Genomic DNA, 20,242 nt, shown 5'->3' on the forward strand with positions numbered 1-20,242 from the left:
CTTATGTCTGAGGCTCTCAAATCTCTCTCAGTCCCTTTCAGCCGGCTTCTTTGAAAGTCTCTCATGCTAAACATCCAGGGTCGAAAAGGTACCTTCTCAGTGTTGACCATGCTTCTTCCAGCCATGCCTACTTGTTTAAAGATGGAGCTCCAACTCTGCTTCTTGAAATTGTAAATCCCAAATGGTCCAGCTTTCACCTTGGTCGAATTAGAGTTCACCTTAGCAGGTCTCCGGCTCTCTTTTATCTTTTGTGGCATTTCAGCCACCCCTTTTTTCTGCTCCTCCTGTTCAGCAGGTGTCTTTTCCTCCTCTTCAGTTTTTGGTTTCTTTTCTTGTCCGGCTGCCTGTGTTTTGAGCATCAAGTCCCTTACCAACTCAATAGGTGTATTTTCTGTTAACTTCGGTTTTGTGGGGCTTGTAGACAAAACATGGCTTCGCTCGCTCGTCTCTCACAGCTTTCCCACGAGAAAGATAAGCTCTTGCAAGTCAGCTCGTATTTCCCGACCTAGTTCCATTCTTGTAATGTCCAAGAATCCCCTCTAGAGGATTCTAGTTGCTTTGTGTTCTTTTCCCTTCCGATCCAAAAGTCAGATTTATTTGTATCAATCTTTCTTTACTTTCAATATTTTGTAACAATATAACCGGTTAAAATTTAAGCTTTCAGTTTTTCCCAACTTTGACAGCTAGTTTGACAGCTGTCAAAAGTCAGCGCTCTCCGACAAATGGCATGCGGCTACGCTCGGCAGGGGAAGCAGAAGACTCACAGCACCATGCCTCTCCCCGGCACCCGTTCCGTAGCCTTTAAAAAGGCTCCTTCACGAGTCGGGAGGGCGCTAGCGGTGCCAGCCGAGTCACCATGTCCACGGGCTCCGTGCCCGTGGTTTTTTAGGGTCCCCGTGTCGCCGGCACGGCAAGACCCAGCCCCCTGTCAATCCGATTCCCTCCGGAGCTCGGAGGGAATCCGCCATTAGTCGATCGCGCTAACCCGGAAGTCTACTTCTTTTAAAAAATAGAGGTAAGATAAGACAAGACATCTCCAAACTTCCAAAAACTATGCAGAGGAAACAGCTTTAGAACAAATAAGTGGATGGGCAGCTACTTGCACTATAGATCAATGATGAGTCCTCTGAGGAAGAGAAATTCAATTAATCTAATATTTGCTAAGTTTCAAACCCTTCCATGATCTTGTATCTCACCCCACAGTGTGAGAACCAGGGTGCTATATAAAGGTAAAGGTAAAGGTACCCCTGCCCGAGCGGGCCAGTCTTGACAGACTCTGGGGTTTGTGCGCCCATCTCACATCTATAGGCCGGGGGCCAGCGCTGTCTGGAGACACTTCCGGGTCAAGTGGCCAGCGTGACAAAGCTGCATCTGGTGAGCCAGCGCAGCACACGGAACGCCGTTTACCTTCCCGCTGGTAAGCGGTACCTATTTATCTACTTGCACCCGGGGGTGCTTTCGAACTGCTAGGTTGGCAGGCGCTGGGACCGAGCAGCGGGAGCGCACCCCGCCGCGGGGATTCGAACCGCCGACCTTTCGATCGGCAAGCCCTAGGCGCTGAGGCTTTTACCCACAGCGCCACCCGCGTCCCCAGGGTGCTATATAGAACACAGATTAACTTGAAAATAAAACTTTGAAACTCATGGCATTTTTTACTCTTATGGAATGTTCTTGGCAATAATTAAACATTGTGGGCAAACAACGGGTTTAGTCTAGTCTACCAGGCTTTTTCAGATCTATGAAAAACCACAATGGAACATCATCTGGTGATTTGGGGTGAAGTGCTCATGGTAGCAGCTCTTTTTCTCCTTTCAACAAAGCCAAATGAAGTGATGGAAGTTCTGAACAGATGTTTAGTAGAAGTCTGGGACTGAATGAGAATTCATAAACTGAGTCCAGACAAGACAGAGATGTTAATAGTAGGGAGCCTGATTTGGGAGTTCATGCTTCCCTGGTTCTGCATGAGGTCATACCAGCCTTGTAAATAATCCCATCAGGAGTACCAACTTGAATAAAATATTGGGGGGGGGGCACATAATTCCCACCCTGCATAATTGATCACATGACATGGCTGGCTCCCTCAAATACTTTGGGGCGTGAAGGGACCTCAGCTCCTCGGAGTTGGCTCCTATGAAATCCATAAAGGTTAATAGCCTGGAAAAACCCAAGAAACCCAAAAGTAGTGCTCTGTTTTCATGCTCATCATGGAGAAAACGGTTGCTGTGCTGCAATCATTGAACTACAGGTTATTAACCTCTTAGCAGGCTATGATTAAATACAAAGCTGGGGCCTGCCCTCCAGAGGGATCAGGTGCTGCTGGACCCTGTGTCGCTCCTGGATTCTTAGGCTGTGGCTGATTCATCAGCCAGGACCTCTCCTAGAAAAAGACAATCTGCCAACTGTTATTCAATACTTAATTACCACCAAGGTCTGCTACTGGTAATGAGCTCTATAAGGGGAGACTCCTTTGGATTCTTCCCAGAAACATACAAATGTGGCTGCTTGGTTAACCTTAAGCTAGCTAACAGTGATTGCCCAAAAGAGAGCTACATTGCTGACAGGGACCTGCAGTCAGTGGCTTGTTGTACATCTAAGCATTTCCATGGGCTCATGGAGCTTCCTTATGTGTAGGTAGGAGAGTACACATAGTAGAGCTTTCCTGACAGCTCCTTTTGAATGCACATAACGCTTATTGAAGTGCATGAGAGAGACTGCTCAGATGGAATTCCATGGGTGCATTAGAGAATCCACAGAGCTCAGTGCAGGGAGACAGGAATTTTTCTTCAAAGCTTTCAAAACAAAATGCACTCACATTTTTAGCCAGTAGTTTCTGTAACCACATCAAATTGGCTTTCCAACTTAATTTTTCATGGTTTATAATAATTGGTATCTTTGCACACTGCTAAAAAATAGTCTATGTTCTCTTGTTTTTAGTAGACCATGGACTGGCTCGCTTGGTGACAGCATACTATGAACATGGCCACAAAGCTGCCAAAATCAACCCTTTATTTACTGGCCAAGCTGTGATGGATATGGTACCTGAAATCCAAGTTTTGACTGAAGTTCTTCAAGGACCTTTCAATACTGCAGGTAGGAAAGAAAAGCGACTTTCATGCCAGAATGGTGAAGTACCCCCCCCCCCAATTGGTAAGTGGTTGGTTAGGTAGCAGTCAAGGAAATAGTACACTGGGTGGTTTTGTTAATACAGTAGACCCGCAGCTTACACAGGGATTACCTTCTGGGAATAGTGCATAAAGTCAAAATTGCATATAGCCAACACAAATTGGGTGCAATGGTGGGATTGCCAAAGCCTTTTTCCCTGGATGCCTACCTCTTTTATCATTTTTAAAACAATTTATACCAAGCGTGTACAAGTTAAATGTGTGTAAGTTGCAAGTCTCCTGTATAATATTTGAGAATTGTGGATCTGTTACACTGCAGCAGTAACTTCAGAATGAACACCTATGAGTTATTTTCTAAAGGCAAGAAAAAGAGAAGTTGTCTTATTGAAGGACCACTTGGCAGAAGAGCATCTTAGAGCTTGATGCTCAGTGTTATTAATGTATCAATATAATCTATTAGACAATATTTTATTCCAGGACTTTTGAACATGAGAAAGGAGGAGGCATCCCTAGAGGATGTATTGTCTTACCTGGGCCACATATACTGTGAACATATGTCTATAGAGACCAGTCAGCTGTCAAGCTTGCAAGAAAGAGAATGGATTGCTAAACGGTTTGAGGAGCTGAAACAAGAAGCATTCACTACTGAAGAGAAAAAGTATTTGTCCAAGCTCATGCTAGAATCTCAGGTGCATTGTATAAGTATGTGTGTGCATATAGTATAAGAAAAAGAATGAGAATGAAAGTATTTCTAGGGGTAAAAATTAGCACCTTAATTAAAGTATTATTGATTCATTTTTCAATATGAATAAAGTGCTCAACTGGTGGATTAAAATACCATAATATTTTAACAGAACTGATATTTTGAGGATTTTTCTGGCAAATGATTTATTTCATTATTTGCATTACAGGCATAGTAGTTTTTACATGAGTTTTGATAGCCTTTTTCTGCAGCATTTTGTGATTCCTAACAGAAACTAAAGTACTTTTAAGTTAGTAGTTGCATTGATTTTGAAATCTTAACTGCAAGGGGAAATTTTTCCTGTTTGATTTGCACAAATGGGCTTTTCAGGCAGAGAAATGGAAAGGCTTACATCTATGGAACAGAGAAAATACAGGTTACATTCCGAAGCCCCGTGCACTTATATGAAATTGCGTATAATCGAGCACCCATTTTAAAAGCCTGCAAACACCCTATTCTGCCCCTTTTTCTGACGTGTTTTGATATTTTCAGGTAACTTTCAGGTTCAGACGCACGTAAAATAAAATGGTTGCTGCCTGTAGTGCATTTTGATCCTAGTCTTATCACAAGAGTGCAGATGATAAGCTATACAAGCCCCTGGTGTGTGTGTTTGAAAAAGAAGGGGGAGTCATCCTGCCCCACTGCATGTTGGGCTTGTCAATGTTGCTGAGTAGGCCCAAATTCCAGGAGGCAATGGATGACATTGCATAAAAAACTCCTAGCGCTAAATTTTGAGTGTGAGTTTTTAGTAGATTTACTAGTGTAATTAACTACTGCTAGACCAGTGTATATATGTATAACATTTGTTGTTGTTTAGCCGTTTAGTCGTGTCTGACTTTTTGTGACCCCATGGACCAGAGCATGCCAGGCACTCCTGTCTTCCACTGCCTCCCGCAGTTTGGTCAAACTCACGCTGGTAGCTTCGAGAACACTGTCCAACCATCTCGTCCTCTGTCATCCCCTTCTCCTTGTGCCCTCCATCTTTCCCAACATCAGGGTCTTTTCCAGGGAGTCTTCTCTTCTCATGAGGTGGCCAACGTATTGGAGCCTCAGCTTCAGGATCTGTCCTTTCAGTGAGCACTCAGGGCTGACAACAAAGACTTCAAGTAGTCCTGTCAAAATGCTTATTTCCCCATAGTGATTTTTGAATATGCTGACAGTACTGATCTGTGGGATCATTACTGCAAATACAATATATTGTTTTGTGATGCCCCAACTTTCTGTAACAGACTGTGTTTTAAACCAAATTTGTCTAACCAAACTGAAATAGGCTATTTGAGTATCAATGAAGGAAGCAAATAAACAATTTTGCTCAGTTTTCTTGATGTATATTTTTATAGCTATGACTGGTGGAAAGGTAACATTCTAGAACCTCTTATCTACAGTTAGTGGATTACACATTTGATTACTGTGGTTATACCCCATGGGTTTGCACAAACTTTCCACCTCCCTCAGCGCCTCTCTGTCTAACCAGGATTGCCTTCACAATTTGACCCGTGTTTCAAAATGCATTTGCAAGCCATAGTTGGTTAGCAAGGCAATCCTGGTTAGCATTAATCATGGTTAGCAGTGATGGCAGATGCAATGCTTCTTAGCACTCTCACCAAATTGTAGTGAGAAGATTGCAAATGTTATATCTATACCAAGCCTGAATCCCTATCAAAGATACATTCTTCTAATTATGTAAATATATAATCACCATTCACATTTTCCAGGAATTTGATCATTTTTTGGCTATAAAGTTTGCCACAGTGAAAAGATATGGTGGTGAAGGAGCAGAGAGCATGATGGGTTTCTTTCACGAATTGTTAAAGATGTGCTCATACAGTGGGGTGACGGACATCGTACTTGGAATGCCTCATCGAGGCAGACTTAATCTCCTCACCGGCCTTCTTCAGTTTCCACCTGAGGTAAGTGGGGTTTTTTCTTAGGTGTGACTAATTTTGATTTGAAAATACACATTTCCATAAAATTGGTGGCAAAAGCTGCAATGATACTAGATTCTTTGGGGTCACCCTCTTAGACATGTTTAGAATTTCTTTTGACAACCCAAATGTAACAGTAACAAATATCTTAACACAAAACGATGCATTATTTAACTTGATGTGGAAAAGTCATGTGGAAATGCTGAAACCTTGACCAAAAAGCTTCATTTACTTTAATTTGTTAAATGTATCTACCTCCCTTCCTCCAAAAGGAATTTGAGGTGACAATTCCAAATAACCCACAAGATGAAACATCTGTGAGAAATATTTCTGCTATGTACTTTCCTTGACATTCCTTGTCAAAATCATACTTGATACTTTCACCATTCAGACTGCTTTACATATGTTGCAAGTTCAGAGGATTTTCACCAAAACAGTAAAACAGTGCCACCGTATAGTTACTCTGTGTTCCAACTGAATGTTAAATAGAACTAGTAGCAAATACAGTATTCACAATTGTCTTTGTGACACAGGCCCCTAAACTCTAGCTGAAACATAATGGCTGCCTCACAATGGCAACTTCAAATGCTTCTACATAGCCATGGTTTTGTACGGAGGTCAAACTATTTGTCCCCCCAGTCCAGTGTTGCATCTTCTGATAAGCAAAGGCCTTTCCCATCATGGTAGCAGATATTTTAAATTGTAGATACCTGGTGTGGAACCTGGGACCTGTGCGACTGCGCAGAGCATATGCTCTGATATGTGTTTGGTACCTGAAGGCCTAATCCTGAAAGAGACTGCGTGTGAACGCAGCATATGCAGAGCCAATATGGATAGAACAATGGAGCGAGTGGCTTCTGGGGAATCTTGGATTCAAACCCCCATTCAGCTGTGCCTTTGGGCTGGTCTCACTCTCTTAGGCTAACCTTCAAAGGGATTGTTATGAAGTGTAAATGGGACAACCCATGAATGAAGCTCAGAGTTCCTTGAAGAAGGTGAGGGCATAAATAGTATTAGGTCCATTGGAGCCAACTCATGGGGACTAAGGCCCCTTTGCCCCCAATAAAATATTTGAGGGGGCCAGGCCTCCTCTTGTGATCAGTTGTGCTGCGTGGGGCTTACCTCCCTCCCCATTTTTTATTCAAGTTGGTAGGGTGGGCTGCAATAGAAGGAGGGCTGAGATTATTATTTTGAGACCTGAATCTAACAGGGGGAAGACCTGGGTCATTGCTCCAAAAGTTTGGGAACCCCTGTAATAGATGACTGCTTTTGTTCATCTGCATTCAACATACTCTACAAATGTGTTTGAAACTTCATATTCATCTCCTCCTGTGAAGCTGATGTTCCGTAAAATGCGAGGCTTGAGCGAATTTCCAGACGACTCACCAGCAATTGGAGATGTCCTATCTCACCTGACTGCTTCAGTGGATCTTGATTTCGGGTCTCATCGACCTATTCATGTCATCCTGTTGCCAAACCCTTCCCATCTAGAAGCCATTAACCCTGTGGCAGTTGGCAAAGCAAGGGGGAGGCAGCAGTCTCTGCTCGATGGGGACTACTCTCTAGACAGTTCTGCACAGCCTGGAGACAAAGTCATCTGCCTGCAGGTATTTTGTCAGCCAGTGAGCAGGGTTCTGGAAGGGGTATCTTAACATTTCAGACAACTTGATGTGATGTAATGATATAGATAGGACTAATTCTCTGGTCACAGGAAATAGCCTGCAGACATATATATCTGTTGTATTGTCAAAGCTGAGCAGGGCACAGACTGATCAGTGCCTGGAAGAGAGGTTAAGAGCATGCTATTGGTTTAATTAAATCAGTGACAACATTTTACTTAGAATTCAAGTTCAAAAATATATGGAAGGTCTGTGCCTTCTCTAGCAAGTTTCAGATTGAAAGTAGTGGCACTCTGCGCAGCGGTTTGGAATGTGGTGCTTCCTTGATTTCTTGGCAGATGAGTTGCTGCTGCTTCCTGGGAGCCAGCGTGGAAGGGGCTGGTGCCTTTGCACAGTGCCAACCACCCTATCGCCCTGCCCCTCCCACTCACCCAGTAAACAGCAGCAGTGCTTTGCTGGGAGGTCAAGTAAGTGCTGCCCCCTCACCCCATCATCTGCCACTTTTGGAAAGCTACACTAAACCTCCTAACTAAAGATTATAGCTGAAACATTTTAATCCCTCCCCTGAACAAATAAGTCCCCTCAAAGAACTGTCAGTGGTTTCTGACATAACTTCTCAATTTCTTTTTGTAATATAGGTTCACGGTGATGCATCTTTCTCTGGCCAAGGCATTGTTCCTGAAACTTTTACACTTTCCGGTCTACCACATTTTAGAATAGGAGGAAGCATTCATCTCATTGTTAACAATCAGTTGGGCTACACCACTCCAGCAGAGCGAGGGAGGTCATCTCTGTATTGCAGTGATATTGGTATGTATCATGGGATTCTGTGGAGGCGGAATGGTTATATGTTCTAAGGATTGAGAAGGTGAGTGTCTGTGACCAGCAGCGGAGTGTATCATACTACCATGTGGGGCGGCTGCATGGGGCGCACCCCCAAGGGGGCAGGGCACAGAGGGAGCCCACTCTGTGCCCCTGGGTCATGCCCGTGGAGTGGAGCTGCGCTTGGGTGTGAGAAAGCTGCCTCGGCAGGATCCTTGCGCATCACCACCCAGCCGAGGAGAGGGGTGGCAAATTTGCCACTGACTCTCCTCTCTCTGCCCCCAGGTCAGGCTTGACCCAGAAGTGGAGCTGCGGCTTGCAGGTTTGGGCCGTCACACAACAAAGCTTTATTTGCAGCTTCCTTGCACACCAGAGCCAGGCTCTGATGGAGTGCCTGGTCGCACCCCCTCAAAAAAATGTTCCTGATGCCATGCCCCCCCCCAGCCCCCACGCTTTGCAACTGTCCGTGACCAGTTTTGAAAGTTAACAACAACAGCAACAATAACAATAATTTACTTGTGCCCTGCCCATTGGACTAGGCTGCCTTTTGAGTGGTTTCCAACAGAATATAAAAACACACATGAAACTTCCTGATATGGGGCTGCCTTCAGGTATCTATGGAAGGTTGTATAATAGGTTATTTCTTTGACATCTGGCAGGAGGGTGTTCCACAGGGTAGTGCCACTACCAAGAAGGCCCTTTCTGGGACGGTATTGCAGGGACAGTAGCTTCTACTTACTCTTATCACTTCTGAGTTCTTTCCAGAAGTGAGAGGAGTTGGAGAGACTGGACCTGTATCTGAGAATGCTTATGGGGGGCATCACTGGTGAAGTGAAACTGCAAAAATATAAATAGACTGCTATATTTAAAGTGATTTAATTTAATTATAATCCTGGCTGGTGGCCACAGTGCACCAGACATGGTTTGTGACCAGCCAGGTGCTTGAGAATCTCTTCTGCTTTCGCATCCATAGGCAACAAAAACAGGAGGTGCTCCTGCCGCTCATGAACTGTCACACATTTCTGGTGAGCTGCATTTACCTTAAGTTGGGCATATGTTGTATGAGACTGAAATATTCTTTCTCCCATTCTTAGGCAAGATCGTTGGTTGTGCAGTTATCCACGTAAATGGAGATGACCCTGAAGAAGTAATCCGAGCCACTAGATTAGCTGTTGAATACCAGCGTCATTTTCGTAAGGACGTAATTGTGGATTTGCTGTGCTACCGGCAGTGGGGTCACAATGAACTGGATGAGCCATTCTTCACTAACCCCACCATGTACAAAATTATCAGGTATGGCTTAGTGCAGGGTCCAGGAACCTTTTTTGGGCTGAAGGCTGCATTCCCTCCCATGGAAAGCCATCTCAGCCACATTCTAGTAAGGCATTGGGCAAGGCCTACACACAATCAGATGCCCTTAATCAGGGGTGCCAACTTGAATAAAATATTGGTGGGGCCCATGTCATCCCTGCCCCACATCATTGATCACATGACGCAGTGCACATGCACCATTTGAATGGTAAAGCGAGATGAGCGCCGCAACCCCGGAGCCATTCGCGACTGGACTTAACTGTCAGGGGTCCTTTGCCTTTACCTTTTAAAGTAACACGAAGGTCTACATCTCAGAGACATTTTCTCCTCTGCTTTGATCTTCTTGTAGCAGTCCTTCTTGCAGAGGTAGAAGCTACATTTGCACACTCTGAAAAACTCTAAATCCAATTTACTTCTCAGCAGCTCCCCTCCAAACAGTTAATAGGTGGAAAGGGACTCAGCAGGCCTGATGAAATCTATATGTGGGCCTTTCAAAAATATTTTTAAAATATTTAAATAAAATTCCTTCTGTAATGTGTAAAGTACAACTGTTTAAACAAGCATGCTCTACCTGGTCACTTTTATTTTGGAGAAAAAGCAGCTGTGGCTGGATTGGGAAAAAGCAGCAGACTGGATTGGGAGTCATTACTGGTTTTCTGCAGCAAGTCACTCCTTTTGGGTTGCTTTTTGCCCATTTGCTGTTTTCCGTGTATGAAGAGATGCACAAGAGGCAGACAGGGAGAGGCAGAGGGAGAGGGAGAGGGAGAGCGCACTCCCTCAGGTTTACAGGAGTGACTGACATTTACCCCATGCTTCCATTAATAAGCAGGTAGCCACATTCTGTACTAACTGGAGTTTCTGAACCGTTTTAAAAGGGCAGCAGTATGTAGAGGACATGACAGTAATCCAAATAATAGGCAATGCCATACATTGCAATACCATGTTTCCCCTCACAGGTCACGTAAGAGTATTCCAGACACTTACGCAGAGCATCTGGTAGCCCAGGGACTAATGACAGAGGAAGAAGTGTCTGAAATAAGGACTTCCTATTACTCTAAACTGAACGAACATCTTGCCAACATGACTTTGTACAGCCCTCCACCCACCAATCTTCAGGCTCATTGGAGTAACATGGTGGAGCCCTCGCCAAGGATCACCACATGGGATACCGGCATACCAATTCCACTCCTTCAGTTTGTTGGGGTCAAGTCTGTGGAGGTGCCAGCGGAAATGCAGCTACACAGCCATATTCTGAAGACACACGCCCAGGTGCCAAAAATAAAATAAAATATGAAGTTAAACTAGCTGAAAGCACATGCCTGCAAGCTGGTCCAGCTCTTTCCTTGTGCACAAACAACACTTGGTGGCTTTAGGGAAGCCGACTAATTAGTTTTTTATAATTACATGCATTTGCATAGTGCAAAAAGCTCCTTTTTGTGACATAGTAACAACTAAATAGTTTCCTGTAATATTTGCTTATAGGAATGGATTACTGATTAGCTAAACAAAAGATTGAACTGTTACTGGATAATAGAAATATAACTATTGTACAGAAAGTTGCTTCTTTTGCATACACAAAGTAGCCAAAGCAGATAAACATGTGAAGTAGATAATGCAACAGAATCTCTTGATGATGTGTGATCCAGAAACCAGACAGAAGCTGGGTAGACCTTCCAGAAGTTGAGGTAACAAGGCTGTAATATTTGAATATTTTTGTTTTGTACAGTCAAGAATGCTGAAGATGGAAGAAGGAGTAAAGTTGGACTGGGCCACAGCTGAAACGTTAGCTTTTGGTTCTCTGCTCTGTCAAGGTATTTTATGTTTTGAAATATAATAGTTTTTCTATTGTGACTTCTTAGCTACCTTGTGTTCCTTGGGAAGCAAGAGGGATATGAGTTTTTAAAATAAGTATCATGTACAAAAACTGCCCTCAAAAGTAATCAGTAGAATGCATCCAAAAGGAATACTTAGATACAAGTGCTAGAAGAAATGGATAAAGGGATGTTTCATCAAGAAGGGGAAACAATTTGATTTTGAGATCTGAATAAAAGCCAGCATTGGTTTAAAGAGAATTCCAGGGTACTTGGTATCTGTTGTTCTGTTGGTGACTGTGGTGCCTGGGCCCCTTGGGGGGGGGGCTTCCCTCATGACACCGGCATTGCTGCAGCTCACCAAGGCAGTGCAAGAGGGCAGCAAAGTCAGGGTGGCATGGACGCACCAGGGGACGACCCCAGTGGCTCTGCTGCAGTAGCCACACAGCCCTGCCCTGTCGGGAGGACACTGGCCACTCCAGGTTGGGTAGCTGTACTTTCACTCCATACTTTGCTTTATACAAAGGTTTTAATATTCGCCTGAGCGGACAGGATGTTGGCCGAGGGACCTTTAGCCAGAGGCACACAATGCTGGTTTGCCAAGAGACGGGTGAAACCTACATCCCTTTGAATCACATGTCGCCAGATCAGAAAGGTTTCATTGAGGTAAAAGTTGCATTTTTAACCGAGCAGCATTTCATTGATATCATGATCCTACTGAAATCTGCTGTTTATACTTCTGAAAAGCTGCTTCATAGCTAAGTTTTTGAACAGATAAAAACAAAGATCCCCAGTTTTAAGCATGCTAGCTTGCTGAGTTTCTCGCAGTGTCATCAGAAGTCAGTGACCTTGAGGTCAATGGGACTTACTTCTGGGTAAATGTGTATGTTGCTACTTCCTATGTCCACCCCTGCATTAACCCTCTTTTAAAAAATAACTGGTAGCCTCCTGCAGTAGTTATGATTAAAAAAGAAAATGCTTTTTTGTGTGTGGCATGCATATTTCTTGACGAACCACTGTTTAGCTTACGAGTTCTCACATTCTTTCTCTGTTAGGTGAGCAACAGTCCCCTCTCAGAAGAAGCTGTGCTTGGCTTTGAGTATGGAATGAGCATTGAGAGCCCCAAATTGTTGCCTATTTGGGAGGCTCAGTTTGGTGATTTCTTTAATGGAGCTCAGATAATATTTGATACATTTATCTCTGGAGGTGAGATTCCAATGCCAGTGCCAAACAGAAATGCATTTATTCTTGCTTCCTCACACATGCTTCCCCTAATATCTCTTCACTTCAGACTTACTTTTTTATGTTGCTCCACATTTAATTAGGTTTCATTTTTATTTTAATGCTTTGTTAGCCACCTTAAGTGAGCTTCTAAAAGACAAGGCTTAAATTCTATTTAATTAATAGTTTCATTTGGGCCATTCACAATTCTAAATACTCTACTAGGGAGTAAGTCTCATGGATCAGACTTATTTCTGAGTAGACATACATAGGATTGTGCTGTTGGTTGATCACTCAGTGATTGGCAGCTGAGTGTATGAGCTGTTTTCATGGAAAAGCATTGGGTGTGCAGTGGTATCGAGTGATAAGAAAGCCGTTTCTGTTGTGTATAGGCTTTGTGGTCATTTCACACACGCAGATCATGCTATAGCCCTCAGGTGTCATGTACAGATGTGTGAGCTCAGCCACAGTAGAGGTGACTTTCAGCTTGCAGTTTAATGTGTTTCTTATGTCCCAGAGGAAGATGTGTGAAACCTTTGGAATTGCAATATTGTAGTGTTTCAGAGATCTTTCTGAAGCAGCACACTTTGTTCTTGGGTCGCTATGTAAACAATAAGAGGAAAGTGTAAGTGAATGTTCATAAAATCTGACTTCTGTATCAATTGAAGTGTATCACAAATGGTTTTTCCCGCAGCAAGAAGAGCAATTAGATACTATATTAGCTGAAGGATGGGTAAGATCACAACATAGAAAGTGACCCATTCTGAGTGATGAGGATCTTCTTGTGTGGACTGGGATAATGTATAATCCTGGCATCAAAAATGAATCAATCTTCCTTTCTCCACTCCAGGGGAAGCAAAGTGGCTTCTACAGAGTGGAATAGTCGTTCTTCTCCCCCATGGGTATGACGGTGCTGGACCGGAGCATTCTTCTTGCCGAATTGAACGTTTCTTGCAGGTAGCCAGACATGACATGTTCTACAAGCTCATGCTTCCCATGCTTTACATGCATAAGGTTCCGAGTTCAATTTTTGGCATCTCTAGGTTCATGGAGGATAAGGCTGTCAATGGCTATGATTGTTGTTATTTACTAAATTTGTATGCTGCCCTTCATCTGTAGATCGCCGGGCAGTTCACAACATAAAAATACAACATAAAACAAAAAAATACATGATGCAAACAAGAACAAGGGCAAGCCAATAACGCTCCCTCTCCTCACCCGTGATGGTTGTATATTACCTCCATGATCAGAGGCACCTTCTTAATGTAAGCTACTAGGAAATGAGAGCAGGGAAGGGATCTTGCTAGTGGGCTGCTGTGGGAAACGGGGCCTTGGGCTGGATAGCTGTTACTGTTCATATTCTGGGAAAGGTGAGGCTGACACTTCCAGCACTGCCTTATACCACATCAGGTTATTTCCAGCTCAGCTATGTTCAGACTTGGCCAGGATGAGAGAGGTGCTTTTTACATGGCTATATTGTGAAAGATTGTTCTAGAGAATCTGTCCTGCTACGCACCAGTCAATTGTAGAGAAGTTTGCAGACACAAATTGCCATTGCAATTTATAAAACTACAAGTGAGGAACTCAAACTATATCCTTGTTCTTCCTGTGTGCACAATTATTCTGTCTGTGGTGTTTCTTCCTGTTCTTGTAAGATGTGTCTTTCTTTCCCCTGGCTGTTGCTATAAATAAAAAAATGTCCAGTAGCACCTTAGAGACCAACTAAGTTTGTTCTGGATATAAGCTTTTGTGTGCATGGACACTTACCCCTTTCCTGCCCCGACCTGGCCACAGTGATCCATGTGACGGTCATCTCCAGGCTTGACTACTGTAATTCGCTCTATGCGGGGCTGCCCTTGAAGCTGTCCCAGAAACTCCAGCGGGTGCAGAATGCTGCAGCGAGGCTCCTCACGGGGTCTCTGCCATGGGAGCATATTCACCCAGTGCTTTTCAAGCTGCACTGGCTCCCGGTGGAGTACAGGGTCAGATTTAAGGTGCTGCTTTTGACCTTGAAAGCCCTTCACGGCCTCGAACCCTTGTACCTACGAGACCGCCTCTCCCAGTATGCCCCACGGAGAGCCTCAAGGTCCATAAATAGCAACACCCTAGTGGTCCAGGGCCCTAAGGAAGTTAGATTAGCTTCAACCAGAGCCAGGGCCTTTTCAACTCTGGCTCCGGTCTGGTGGAACGCTCTGCCTCATGAGACCAGGGCCCTGCAGGATCTGATTTCTTTCCACAGGGCCTGTAAGACAGAGTTGTTCCGCCTGGCCTTTGGCTTGGAGCCAATTTGATTCCCTCCCTCTCTTTCTTTTTTCTTTTCCTTCTCCTCCTGCGATGCTACATTTTAATATTTTAATGTTTTAATATTTTAATGTTGTATTTTAATTTTGTTTTTAAGTTGTAATCATTCAACTTGTTTTTATTATTGCTTGTAAGCCGCCCTGAGCCTGGCCTTGGCTGGGGAGGGCGGGGTATAAATAAAAATTATTATTATTATTATTATTATTATTATTATTATTATTATTCAGATACTGGTTGTTGCTGTTATCCATCATGCCTTGGGCAAAGCTGATATCCCATTGTTGTTTCAGAAATTTCTCTATTGCTCTGTCCCTGTGCTCGTTGTTTTGCAACTTTAAAAACAGCAGCTGTACTTGTTCTTTTTTAATTTGTTTTGCATTTTTTGTTCATTTGTTTCACAGATGTGTGATAGCTCAGAGGAGGGTGTGGATGGTGACCATGTCAACATGTGTGTTGTGCACCCAACAACCCCAGCACAGTATTTCCACTTACTCCGTAGACAGATGGTTCGAAACTTCCGGAAACCTTTGATTGTTGCTTCTCCAAAAACTCTGCTCAGGTTGCCTGTGCGTAGAAAGATTTATTGCTTTGCTTGCTACTCCTAATTATTCTAAAACATCACTTGTTAGCACAGCCACATACTGTCAAAATTACAGTTTTTTCATGTAGGTCCTGTAACTTCCTTTGTAGTTCCAATAACATATGGGTGAATGGACCTCTGGACGGGGGCAGCGGTGTGGTTAATTCCCACCTGAATGTTGCCAACCTGGGTGTGGGAGCTAACCATGTTACTGGACCTACACATGTGATCCCTTTGTATGTACCTTGGGTTAAGAACTTAATTCGTTCCGGAGGCCCGTTCGTAACCTGAAACTGTTCTTAACCTGAGGTACCACTTTAGCTAATGGTGCCTCCTGCTCCTCCGCGCGATTTCTGTTCTCATCCTCAAGCAAAGTTCTTTAACCCGAGGTACTATTTCTGGATTAGCGGAGTCTGTAACCTGAAGCGTCTGTAGCCTGAGGTACCACTGTATTACCAAAATGCCATTGGAAAAAAAACCAGGGAAGTAAATCTGTGTTGCTCTGGATTCATCCTATGCAGTATTAGGCATAAGATGTTTGGAAGGGTCATTTTTTCTTATTTGACTCTATATGTGCACACACACACAAACATACCTACATTATTGAACATAATCTGTTATTTAAATGACCTTTCTATGTGTTTAATATCTTACATTTCATCTAACTTCTAACCCATTCCTCAAAATTTTTATGTGAAAGATCTATCACTTCAGTGGGATATAATTGTCTTGCACTTTTGACTATTCATGGATGTTTATCAAGAATCTTAGACATCTTAATGACCAAACAGTTTTATTAGCTAGTATTTCCATACTTGTTCCTAAGTTGTCCCCAGCTAGTCATTATAAATCCAGTGCTTTTTTCTTGGGGGGGGGGTGCGAGAATACGAAGACCCCTCAACATTTTGTGACTCCTAAGTTTGGCCTCATTGAGGGGCAGTATTTCAATATGAGAAGGAAAAAAGAGTACCCCTAAACATTTATTTTAGAAAAAAACCACTGTATAAATCTAATGGTTCTGAAATTTGTCATGCTTAGACACTTTACAGTTGCTGAGTGAAATATCTAGCTCTTCAAATGTACTTGATATGCATACATTCAGCCCCCCCTTTCCTTTCTATAGGCTGCTGCGTCAAGCTTAGTAGAAATGGCCTCAGGAACAACGTTCAGACCAGTTATTGGTGATTCGACGGTGGATCCTAAAAAGTAACTGGAACTGCGGTCTTGTATTTAGTATTCAACATTCCAAATAGTAGCAGGCAGTAAAATAGCACGATAGCGCATGAGGAAGTGAAAAATTTAAGCATGACGGAGACTCATAGATTTAGAATGAAGATTAAGGCTTCAATCCTATACCTGCTTACCTGGAAGTAAGCCCTGTTTAATGCTGTCAGGATCCAATGGCTTGAGTAAAACATGTTTCTCTGATTTAACTAGTGGCTTTTGATTATGTCCATAAAAGACAGGAGTGGGGTGCTGGATATTCAGCCTTTTGCTTTGTGGGTGACTGGATTACCAGCTGGAAGATTGACAGGGGCCTGCCATTGCCATATTGTGCTGGCAGGATTGTGTATATCTGACATGGTCCTATGGGATAGATTGGATTAACTACTGTTACCTGGAGACAGGTAGGGATGTAGAGTGCATGTACAAGTGGCAATACACACCTGGTCCCTGTTTGCCTGTGCTGAGTCTCCTGTTCCCTTTGCGCTCAGGCCCCTGGGATGTCTTGTTCCCTGTAAAGTCATCAGTTTCGGTTGTACGTGCCTATAGTATAAAAGCAGAATCATTATCTTCATATTATTTCCTAGATTTATATCCTGCCCTTCTTCCAAGGCAGAACAAGAGCAATGTTTTAAACCTTAAAAACCCCCAAACACCTCTGTGGGGGGAGTGCCCAAAGTCACCCAGTGAGCAGTATGGATGACCAGGAGTTTGAAGCTGGGTCCATGCATAGCCCACGGGTGAGCAGCCTCTTTTATGCAGCCTTAACGTTTTTTATGCTGCACTCAAGGTCTGAAACTTCCTCATTCTTCTCTTCCATCATCTCCTTATTTTTCATAATTTAAAGTGTTTCTCCCCTCTTTCTATGTAGCTTCTGAATAGCTGGATATCTTGTGAAAATAAACTGACTTTTAAAAAATGTTTTCCTTTTCCTTAAGAAAAGAAGCCCCACTCCCAGCTGTCTGAGACAAATTGGCAGGCTTCTCCCATATTCTGTGTCTGTAAATGCTTCTCTTTCCCCTCCCTGAAGTATATATTTTAAGCACCCACTCTATTATTCTGATTGCAAATTGTTTTAACTAATTTTAATACTGTATTCTTAACATGACATGTAACCTGCCCTGGGACCTTATAGTGAAGGGTGGGTGAGAAATCTAGTATCTAAAAACAATATTGTAGTACACTAAAGTAAAGTAGGAATTACTTTCACTTGCTTTTCAGAACCATAGGTGTATTGGTCTTTTTATTATTTTATATTATTTTAAATCCCATGCTTACTTATTTGAGTAAAACCTCATCAAACTCAGTGGAGCTTACCGTACTTCTAATTAGACCTGCATACGGCTGGGAATTCTAATCTGAGGTAACCATGGTGAAAATTGGAGTAGGGCAGTCTTTATTCCGGAGTAGTTAATCCAGAACGCGTTTATCTTTGGCTCAGCCTAGTCTCTGTTCTTGTTTCACCCATTACTGACATGCAGTTCCTGAAATATTACTCCTGAGAGTTTACAGCTCTCTAAAGAAAACAGGTTGCCCATCTCTGCTTTAACCACTACACTGGCTCTCTTTTAATTTAATCAGACATCAACATCTGGGTGTGGGAATGGAATAGATGCATGGTCTTTTTAGGAATTGTATTTCCTGAGCGCTTAAATCTTCTTAATGTATTAACTCCATTGTCTTTGGATCCTTTAAATTATTCCAACCTTTCTTCCGTGCAGTGTGAGCAGAGTCATTCTCTGTTCTGGAAAACATTACTATTCTCTGTCAAAACACCGGGAGATGCTTGAAGAAAAGAAGCAAAATACAGCAATTATCAGATTAGAAGAACTGTGTCCTTTTCCGACAGAAGCTCTTCAGCAAGAGATGAAAAAATTTACTAATGCAAAAGGTTGGTGGGCTTGTGACTCTTCAAAAGGACTTGCCCAAAACCTGTTCACTTAGCTGCTTTAGACTAATGTGCTGCAGTCCTTTGAGAACAGGGGCTCTAAAGCTTAAGAATAAGAGGCTGTGGCCAACATTGACTGAACATACAGAGACCTCCCCATTTGGCCCACCAGGCTGTTTTCCCAAAGCCACCCCCACGTGTGTAGCGTCAGGTGTGGGGAAGGTAGAGGCTGGTGCGGGGGGAGTTCAATCCTGCTCAGCTTGGATGTGCCATCCAGTTTCCATGTGGTGTCCAAATCCTGCTTGGATAGTATGTCGCACCCCCAAACACACACACAATTGAGGGCCAATTATGGCAGTTTGGCAAGACAACCCACCTGTCAATCAACTATTATCAATATGACATCAGATGATTGAGACGTGGGTGGTCCTGCCAACTTGTCAACGTTGGTCCTCAGGGGAGCTGGAGATAAAGATCTGGCCCACTAGGCCTAAAAGGGTTTTATTTATTTATTCTATTTACATATAACCTTTATCTTCCCAGAAGCACAAATGGTTGCACGTGGTTCTCTTCCTCCCCATTTCATCTCACAGCAGCCCTGTGAGGGAGGTTAGGCCGCTAAGAGATGGCAACTGGCCCAAGGTCCCCCAGGAGGCTTCAGGGCTGAGTGGGAATTCAAACTCTGCTCTCCCAGGTCCAGCACTCTAAAACCATGATGCCACACTGGTTCCAGAGGAGAGCCTATGGATTAGCCAGAATTCATAGGACAAACCAATACCTATTGTTGCCTCTTATTTTTTACTCAGAATTTATATGGAGTCAAGAGGAGCCACAGAATATGGGGCCCTGGGCATTTGTGTCACCAAGATTTGAGAAGCAACTGGCCTGTAAGGTAAGATTCCAGTATTCTGTGACATTGGGGTAAGTTACTCATTAGCTGAGCCTTAAATGCCTCAAATCAGTTTGTGCCATTCTTGCTACCACAATGGACTGAAGACTAAGCAGGTTTGTATTTGCTTAGACCATGGGGGTCCACTAATAGGGCTCCCCAGGTGGTCTCCATGGCCAGCCTGAAGCAGGCAGGGTAAGGTGCTCCTTAAGGTATGGTAACCAGATGTCCCCATTTCCCAGGGACATTCCCCAGATTTACAAATCTGTCCCCGGACAAAGTCCATCCCTGGAATGTCCCCGGATTTCATTTAATGTCCCCGGATTTATATTTTAAGTGTTGTAGATTTATTAGTAGGGAATGAATGTTGCGTGATTGGTTCAACAGCACACAACACATCATCTGGGGACTTCCGGTGAGGCAAAATGGCGGGCGCCACGGCAGCGAGCAGCTCCTGAAGCCAGCCAGAGCCAACTGCGGTACCAGGCTGTCTCCGGGCTGCTGAGACTGCCGCTGCCACCGCTACTGCCAAGGGGGAACTGGGGATGCCTGGCGCATCAACTGGGGAAACCGCTGACCCACTCCCCCACGACCTAAAACAAGCCAGGCGCGAGAGCGCCTGGCCACCCAGCCGACTGCTCAGCGGCGCTCCAGGGCCAGGAAAGCCCTGGAGTTGATGCAGGGAGAAGGAGGAGAGGAGAAGGAGAAGGAAGAGAGAGAGAGAGAAAGAGGAAGGAGAAAAAAGGGGGGAGCCCCGACCTTGCTGCGCCACTGCCACTGTCACCAT

The 20,242-nt window shown here is 43.8% G+C and overlaps 1 protein-coding gene across 6 annotated transcripts in view; it reads left to right on the plus strand.

Moving 5' to 3' along the window:
* Positions 1-20,242, plus strand: part of DHTKD1 (dehydrogenase E1 and transketolase domain containing 1) — a 66,042-nt gene that overhangs the window by 1,943 nt on the left and 43,857 nt on the right. For 3 of the 6 annotated variants that reach the window (XR_014223993.1, XR_014223996.1, XM_082240110.1), the window contains exons 2-16: positions 2,935-3,090; positions 3,600-3,811; positions 5,580-5,774; positions 7,127-7,396; positions 8,047-8,218; positions 9,325-9,523; positions 10,498-10,810; positions 11,268-11,352; positions 11,879-12,018; positions 12,408-12,558; positions 13,424-13,530; positions 15,276-15,440; positions 16,578-16,660; positions 18,400-18,569; positions 19,373-19,458. Coding sequence is in view for 1 of the 6 variants with exons in the window: in XM_082240110.1 (XP_082096236.1) it covers positions 2,935-3,090; positions 3,600-3,811; positions 5,580-5,774; positions 7,127-7,396; positions 8,047-8,218; positions 9,325-9,523; positions 10,498-10,810; positions 11,268-11,352; positions 11,879-12,018; positions 12,408-12,558; positions 13,424-13,530; positions 15,276-15,440; positions 16,578-16,660; positions 18,400-18,569; positions 19,373-19,458 (2,504 nt within the window). In the remaining 5 variants the exon portion in view is untranslated. Of the gene's footprint in view, positions 1-2,934; positions 3,091-3,599; positions 3,812-5,579; positions 5,775-7,126; positions 7,397-8,046; positions 8,219-9,324; positions 9,524-10,497; positions 10,811-11,267; positions 11,353-11,878; positions 12,019-12,407; positions 12,559-13,423; positions 13,531-15,275; positions 15,441-16,577; positions 16,661-17,265; positions 17,419-18,399; positions 18,570-19,372; positions 19,459-20,242 lie in introns of those variants that run through there. The other 3 variants (XR_014223994.1, XR_014223997.1, XR_014223995.1) reach the window with 2 other exon arrangements.

Source organism: Podarcis vaucheri (genome assembly GCF_965113315.1).
Source record: "Podarcis vaucheri genome assembly, chromosome: 10".
Lineage (NCBI taxonomy): Eukaryota > Metazoa > Chordata > Lepidosauria > Squamata > Lacertidae > Podarcis > Podarcis vaucheri.